This window comes from Trichosurus vulpecula, chromosome 3, assembly GCF_011100635.1.
Source record: "Trichosurus vulpecula isolate mTriVul1 chromosome 3, mTriVul1.pri, whole genome shotgun sequence".
Lineage (NCBI taxonomy): Eukaryota > Metazoa > Chordata > Mammalia > Diprotodontia > Phalangeridae > Trichosurus > Trichosurus vulpecula.
The window spans coordinates 2970550-2978716 of NC_050575.1; the positions used below are offsets into that span (position 1 = coordinate 2970550).

General features: G+C 48.2%; 1 protein-coding gene across 1 annotated transcript; it reads right to left on the bottom strand.

Annotated features, from left to right (window-relative positions):
• Positions 1 to 750: 750 nt before the first annotated feature.
• Positions 751 to 6267, bottom strand: WNT8A (Wnt family member 8A). The gene is made up of 6 exons (XM_036748790.1): positions 6200 to 6267; positions 6066 to 6099; positions 5377 to 5515; positions 4231 to 4356; positions 2215 to 2357; positions 751 to 1305 (listed from the first exon to the last, which is right to left on the bottom strand). The coding sequence occupies exons 1-6, from the start codon at positions 6265 to 6267 to the stop codon at positions 751 to 753; spliced, it is 1065 nt and encodes a 354-aa protein (XP_036604685.1).
• Between the last annotated feature and the right edge of the window lie 1900 nt (positions 6268 to 8167).

The window sequence follows — 8167 nt, forward strand, 5'->3', positions numbered from 1 at the left end:
GAGATGGATTGGGCTAGGGAAAAGTGGGTCTGGCCCACTTCTGCAATACTAGGCCCCCAAGGGTTGTTTGTGTAGAGGCACCTCTCCCATTATAAAGTACAAGCTCCTATGAGCAAAATAAAATCCCCCAAAGACAGAAAACCTCCCAATATTGTGCTTGGTCTCAGTACTATTATCTGTGACAACTTGGGTGACAAATCCAGCTGGCTTCAGTGATCAGTACTGCACGCCCTCCCCCTTGCAACCCTGAGCTCCGAGGACAGAGGTGAGAGGGGCCCTGGGCCTTGGGAAAGTTACCCCTTTGAAAGTCTGCCTGGATCCCCTCCTTAGCCAGAGCTGCATGAGTAAAGGGGCAGAGACAAGGGGGCAGCCATCATGTGGTACAAGTGGGGAATCTTGTCCAAGGATGCTTAGTCTGACACCAGGGTAGAGTGTGATCTGGATCCAGGTGAGTCTGGATCACTGGAAGGGAATTTGATCCTAGCCTGTGGTCCTAAGAAAGGAAATACCTTAGGCTACACAAAGAGAGAGACCTTTTTACCATTAAAGGCTTCAAGAGTTCAGCAGAAGGTGGTTTCCTTAGCAGGAAGAAGGCCCTTGACTTTAAGTCTCTTCCCTGAACAAACTATCCCTGACTCCTGACCTCTGATCTCTGCCCTGGCTACCATCGCCTCCCTGTCCCCTTTCCCCAAGAGGAGCATTACAACTCCCCTTCTGGCTATCAGCTCCCACCCGGTGGGGGGAGGAGGGTTAGCTGGCACTGGAACTGCCCTTGGCCCGAGCTTGAGAGCTGCCTGGAGCACGGGTGCAGTAGTACTTGGTCACTACTTGCCAGCACTGGTCACACCTGACCGTGCAACACCACTGAAACTTGCAGTTGCAGCTGTTGACAGCTTCCGTCCTCCTCTCTTCCACCCCAAGTCCGCAATCCACGCATAGGCGCCCACAGTTGCGCCGCTCCCACTGGGACAGGTTGCGGCCACTCTGCAGGCACTCACGGCCCTCGGTTCCGTAGATGCCCAGGCTGGAGTTGCGGATACAGTAGTCAGGCGACTCCTCCAGGAAGATCAGCTCGGCCTCCGCACTGGGGTAGAAGGCCTCTGCCGGGGGCCACCGGCTCTCAGCGCTGTTCCCAGCTCGGAACCTGCGTTTGTCCATCTCTATCTTCAAGGCCTGGTTGTACTTGGCCTTCAGGTAATCCCCCATCTCCCGGAAGTCAGCTAACTGCAGCCAACAAGTTTGGATGCTGCAGCTCCCAGAAATGCCGTGGCATTTACAAGTCCTCTTCATGGTGGCTCTTACAGCCTAGTTAGAGAATAGTTCTGGTTAGAGGGAGACCTAGGGAGGGAGCTTAAACTGAAGCAGAGAGACTCTAGAATGAAATGTATTTTGACAGAAGAAAGAAATCTCACCAGAAGTCAAGAAACCTGGGCTGTAGACCTTGGGTAAATCCCTCAACCTTACTGGGACTTGGTTTACCATCTGTTAAATGGACATATGATTATGGGGAGATATAGTGATAGTGCAGGACAGCGATTGTCCTCTTTACTCCCAAGTCTTTCCAATTGATAGGACCCAGTTGGTTATGGTAGGCAGAGCCAAGGAGACCATTCAGAGAACTAAGATTGAGTCATTATATATCCCATTCAAGGTCTCAAGGTTTAGATTGTGGCCTCCCTAATTGCGGGTCTTAGTTCATGAGATCCCAGTTACCTTGGCTCCTCCTACTGTAATCAACTGGTTTCCGTTGATTAAAATTAGTACAGTAGATTGGAATTGGTAAATTGAGGCTGAGGGGTCAGTGTTGCGCTGACAATCTGGGGCATCCTCGTTGGCATTCAGATTTATCGGCATTGCCTTTACTAGCACTTTGCCTCAGAGCCTGCTTTCTATATGGTCCAAGTGGATTTGCCTTGCGATTCTGAGATTGGGCCCCAGAATATCCCTGTCTACTGAAGCAGGTTTTTAAATTTGGGGAAGCTTCTCCATAGTCCACTCCCACTCCTTCCCCTCCCTTCCTCTGGACTAGCTCCAGTCTCAGTTGAGTGCAGGTTTGAGACCGCTCCTATTCCCATCGTTCAAATTCTATCAGTCCCCAGTGCCTATCACTACCCTGCTGCATGAGTTTCATTCTGCCCTCAGGTCCCACCAGAAAACCCTGCCACTAGGCCAGAGAGAAGATGGTGAGCCCCGGAGACTGGTTCAGGTACCCACCAGCCTGCCTGCCTTGTTGTTGTGCAGATTCATCAAAGCTCTGGCATCCTTCCCCTTCTCCAGGCTGTCCACAAAGAGTTTGGAGATTCTCTCCCCAAATTCCACATTGTCACTGCATCCTCCCCAGATCCATCCATGGCCTCCTGTATGCAAGAGGACAAGGAGGAGGGCATTGCCCCCCGAAGATCCACTGTCAGACAAGAAATTAGGGCAAGGACTATTTTCAGTTTTCCCTTTGTATTCCCAGTGCCCAGCACATAAAATGTTCCCTTGTATTGAGTTGAAAATTAGCCATCTCTACAAAATGCAAAATGGATAATTTTGATTATGTTAAATTGAACAGTTTTTGTATAAACAAAGTCAATGCAACCAAGATAAGGAGGGAAGCAGAAAATTGGGAGAAAATCTTTATAACCAGTGTCTCTGATAAAGGCCTCACTTCTAAAAAATACAGGGAACTGAGCCAAATTTATGGGAATACAAGTCATTTCCCAATTGAGAAATGGTCAAAGGATATGAACAGGCTGTTTTCGGAAGAAGAAATTAAAGATATCTATAGTCATATGAAAAAATGCTCTAAATCACTACTGATGAGAGAAATGCAAATCAAAACAACTCTTAGGCACCACATCTCTCCTGTCAGAGTAGCTAACATGACAAAACAGGAAAATGATAAATGCTGGAGAGGATGTGGGAAAATTGGAACACTGTTACATTGTTGGTGGAGTTGTGAACTGATCCAGCCATTCTGGAGAGCAATTTGTAACTATGCCCAAAGGGCCATAAAAATGTGCATACCCTTTGACCCAGCAATACCACTTCTAGGGCTGTATTCCAAAGAGACCATAGAAGTGGGAAAGGGACCCGTGTGTACAAAAATATTTATAGCAGCTCTTTCTGTGGTGGCAAAGAATTGGAAATCAAGGGGATGCCCATCATTTGGGGAATGGCTAAACAAATTGTAGTATATGAATGTAATGGAATACTATAAGAAATGAGGAGCGGACAGACTTCATTATAACCTGAAGTGACGTATATGAACTGATGCTGAGTGAGAGGAGCAGAACGGAGAGATCATTATACACAATTACAGACGCAGTATCTCTAAGGACTAAGTTTGATAGACCTGACTCCTCTCATCAACTCAAGGTTCAAAGACAGCTCCAAAAGACTCATGATGGAAAAAGCCATGCACACCCACAGAAAGAATCATGGAGTTTGAATGCAGATGGAGGCGAACTTTTTGCTCTCTTTTTTTTCCCTTTTTTTTTTTTTTGGTTTCGTTTCTCCTTTCTCATGATTCATTCCATTGGTTATAATTCTTCTTGACAACTGGACTATTATGGAAATAAGTTCAATGTGAAGGTATACGTAGAACCTACATTGGATTACATGCCTTCTTGGGGGGCTGGGGGGAGGAGTGGGAGGGAGAGAACATTTGGAGCCCAAAAGCTTGTGGAATTTAGTGTTGTAAATTAAAAATAAAAAAGAAATTAAAAAAAAAAAAAGAAAATTAGCCATCTCCTTTTAGAATGGAGCAGTACAGTCCGGCTCAGGGGGAGGGGGACAGCCAGAGTCAAAGGAGACAAAGGACAACAGAGAGTGGAAGAAATGACCCTGAGTCTGGAAGGAGGCTGATGACTTTCCTAAAGAGCCACTAGATATATATCTTCTGTCCCTTATGAATGAAAACAGAGGCCATGGACTAGGGGTGAGGGGAAAGTTGGGGATCTGCTCTATTCACAGTCTTGCAAAAGCTCAGAAGAATGGGCACGGATCATGGCTAGATAACCAACGTGGCCCAGAATTCCAAGTCTTCTGGCTTACTTTTAGCCCCATTCATCCCAAACTACCTTGTTCAGTTTTCCAGACTTACCCCTTTCTGCCTGCCCCCCCCCCCAATTCCTTAACCCTGTTTCTCTCTCTCTCTCTCTCTCTCTCTCTCTCTCTCTCTCTCTCTCTCTCTCTCTCTCACACACACACACACACACACACACACACACACTCTGGACTCACCGGTTTTTCCATTGTTGGACTCATCACAGCTGCAGTTCTCAAAATCCCCCATACTGCAGTTCTTGGTGATGGTATACATAACCCCTGCAGAGCTGATGGCATGGATGAAAGACGTCTCCCTAGTAGCTTTGGGACAGGGACGTTAAAAAGGTATGTTACTGAAGCCCCTACCTCATCAAGGTGACCGATGGCCTGGCTTAGGAACACTGGTCCTGCAGACCTGACATCAGATGCCTGGGAGGTGCTTTTCAGCCCCAGGATTCAAAGCATGTTTGCTGCTATTTCATCCAATCCAGGGTATGATGATTACAAAAAGGGAAACTGAGGCTTATAAAAGCGTAATGTGACCCCGGGGGAACAAGAAACCCTGCTGTGCTGAAGTGGTACAGAGGGGGAAAGCACACCCCCAAAAACCACTGGATTTGGACTCAAAGGATACAGATTGAAATTCCCCCTCTGCCATTGACTGCTTCTACGACTTTGGAGACGCCAAATGAGGGGGTGAGACTCGGAGACCTTCCAGCTCAGTATCTGTGAGCCTGTGGCCCCGGGTATGATTGCTGAGGAATATTATTGGTGTAGTAAATAAGAAAGCTGGGCTTCGAGTCAGGAAAACCTGAGCACAAATTTCACCCACAACATTCACCGGCTTTATGACCCTGGACAGGTCACTTAACCGCTTTCAGCCTCAGTTTCCTCACCTGTAAAATGGGGATAGTACCTCCCAGGGTTGCTGTGAGGGTTGAATGAGATACTGCATGTCATGAGTCTAGGTAATCTTACTTGTTCTGTATAAATAGGAGTTATTATGATGCTTAGACATCTGAGAACTCAGGAAATAGAAAGCAGTTCTTTCCGGCACATCTCCCCACTTACTACACACAATTCCACTCTAACCCCTACCCCTTGCCCTCTGCTCTGGGGGGGGCATTCATTCTTCCTTCTCCATTGTACTTACTCCTGAAGACCCCCAAATACATATTTTAATATAAGTCAGCATGATGTAGGACACCATCTATGTAAAAATACATTTGCACACCCATAGTTACACCAGAGGATGGGTAGATGTGTATAGAAGTCACCCACGCAGAAATAAGTGGACGGGCACAATGAAACAAGTGCCCACACCAGCAGGAAAACACTTACCACTCCTCAGTCGATTGTGTGTAGAGATCTGCAGGGCGCTCTCTGGGCAATTCCAGCGCTCCCAGGCAAACTGGAACTTACATTCCTCGATGCCACTCTGGGCACCCAGAGCCACACTGGTTGTATAAGTGAGATAGGCCTGGGAGTGGAGAAGAAGCACTTGGAGCTTCTAAAACTTGCTCTGGGAGTCCCTAGCTCCCAGCTCCTGGGGGTGGGGTAGGGAAGTAGGTGCTGAATCAACCACCTCTAGGGGCAGGGGGCTCAGATCACCATATTCTTTCTTTGGGAATAACCACTGCCCCAGGGGTGGACGCTGCCTCCCTTTCTTTTCTCACAGTCTTCCTTCTCCCTCTCCCCCTTTCAAAACAAAAGCAAAAACCTGGGCAGGGGGCTTGGGGGGAAGGAGTGAACTTCAGTTTACTTCAGGGTATCTCCATTTGCTAAAAACCCTTGCCCCATTCCTCACCCTAAGGGAAGAGGTTGTGGTGGGCATTTTTTTTTGTGATTCCACCCCTTCCCCAAGACCCCCAAACATCGAGCCTTCTCCCCCTATTTGCTTTAGGCAAACATAACATAGGGCACACACATCAGTGTAAAGGTACACACGTGCCCACCGATGTGCACTGTACATTTGCATGCATGGGCATAGACATCGCGACATAGAGATACTGACAAAAAGAGTGTCCTACCTTGGGCCCTGTCATCAGGAAATTGTTCACCGACCTATAGTGAAGGGGGGAAAATAAGCAGCGAAAGTGAATGAATGGAAGAACACATTGTGAGGAGATACCCCTGAGGCAGGAGCTGGGGAGGGGCGACTTACCAGGCAGAGGTCCTGAGGGTGGCATAGCAAATGCCCACAGCCACCAGAAGGATAAGGCGCTCATTCATGGCTCTGCCCTCCTGGGTCCTGTTTGGACCTCAGCCCCCAGGATCGCCAAAGGAGCGCCAGCCCAGAGGGTGAGGGATGGAGGCACTGCCCGCTGGCCCTCAGGGAGTAGGACGAAATGGAGACTTCGGTATTTATAGGGGAAAGTTCTAAACAACCAAGGGGGAGAAGAAAAAAAAAACCACTCCAGCTAGCCCAGTGACCCATCTCATTTGTTCTCCAATGATGCGGTTAGAGGAGACAGTGGCCCAATAGCGCACTCACGGAGCTCGGCACTTCAAAAGGTGAGAGGAGGGAGCAGCCGGTAGCCCCGCCCGCCTGCCTGCCTGGGAGCCTAGTATCCACCCCCTCCAGTTCTTGGGTCTATGAATTTTCTCTGGTCTACGGGGCAGGCTGGCCCGTGACCAGAGCCGGTCCCAAAGTCTGTCCCATGGTCCTGATAGCTTTGGGGTTCCCATATGATGTATTAGGATAAGATTCACATTTGTCTAGTGCCAAGCTCCCTCCAAGGGTGGGCGTGGGGGTGGGGCAGAAACTGGGACTGCTGTTACTCAGAGTTTGGTCTCTTCCCATGGGCTCATCTGCGGTCAACACAAGCAGGATTTCGAGCTTGGGAGACTCCAAACTGAAACTCCTTCAGCCTCAGACACTTAGCTGCACCCCTCCTAGTATCAATGTTCTCATCTATAGGAATAGCACCCACTTAACGGGATTGTCGCGGGTCAAACGAGATAACGTATCTAAGGCTCTTTGCCAACCTTAAGCCACATAGAGCTATTATCTGAATAAGGATCTGGGACGGAGAAAACTGGGTTAAGAATCAGTGTTTGGGCTGGTTTGGAAGGTGCTCTCCCCACTGGGAGGGTCAGGACACTGGGCTCGGTCCCTGATTCTGCATAGCCTTTGAGTGTCCCTTAGTAGCGTTATTAATCCAATTAATAGTCATAAATAATTAATTAAAGTAATCACATTTGCACAGAGACATATGACAGTTAGCAAGGCGGTTCCGCACTCCTTAGCTCCTTTGACTTGTTCAGCCTCGGTTGTGAGATGGACAGAACCGACTGCTAGGATTTGGACCCAGATTTTGTGAATCCCAGTCAGGTGCATTTTATTTTATTTTTTTAATGATGACAAGGTACTTCCAAACTCAGTGCCTCAGTTTCTCTATCTGTCAAATAAAGGATAACAATGCTTGCCCTGCCTCAAAGGACTATTAATAACGGGTCAGTGTTAATTGTAATTGCTACTCTTCTGAGTCAAAGAGGCAACTTATCTTGTAGGAGCCAGGAAAGTCAGGAGGATAAATCTAGGCTCAAGTCCCGCCTCTGAAATTTACTGCCTGTATGACCCTGGGTGAGTCAATTAAATCTCAGCGCTGTAGGCAGCTCTCAAAGACCACAGATTGCAGAAACGGTGCTCAACTTGCTCGACAGAGGGAGTTTTCTCCCCCAGAAGTCCCATAGATCAATCAAGTCCCCATCCCTACCAGTGATTCGGTATCATTGGTTTTATCCTCCACACAGGGGGATATGTGTGAACACAACTCCTCTGCCCCCACCGCTAGATTACTTTGCACTGCGCTTGTCACCGGCACCATATCCAGATTTCCCAACAGCATTCTTTCCACTTTGCTTGAATTCCAGCTGCTCAAACTGCAGCATCGGCCGCCTCCTTTTCCCGGCACAGCCGCAGGTTCCACGGACCATATTCTCAGACGTTCGGGAATGTCTCTGAGATGGAATCTGTGATTTGAATATGGACTAGAATAGACGACTTCTAGGGCCTCTTCCAACCCTGAGATTCTATTATTCCATGAGAGAAAGTAGTAGGCCGCAGAGGTAGTCTGTTGGAGAGTGTTGATGCAAGAGGGGAGACAGCTCCGAGGAGAATCTGGGACTG

Coding starts and splice junctions, on each gene's coding strand:
- WNT8A (XM_036748790.1), bottom strand. CDS start 6,267: ATGAATGAGCGCCTTATCCTTCTGGTGGCTGTGGGCATTTGCTATGCC. Junction 5,516..6,065: donor TCCTGATGACAGGGCCCAAG/GTAGGACACTCT, acceptor CTCCACTCCCAG/GCCTATCTCACTTATACAAC. Junction 1,306..2,214: donor ACAACAAGGCAGGCAGGCTG/GTGGGTACCTGA, acceptor TTCTCTAACTAG/GCTGTAAGAGCCACCATGAA.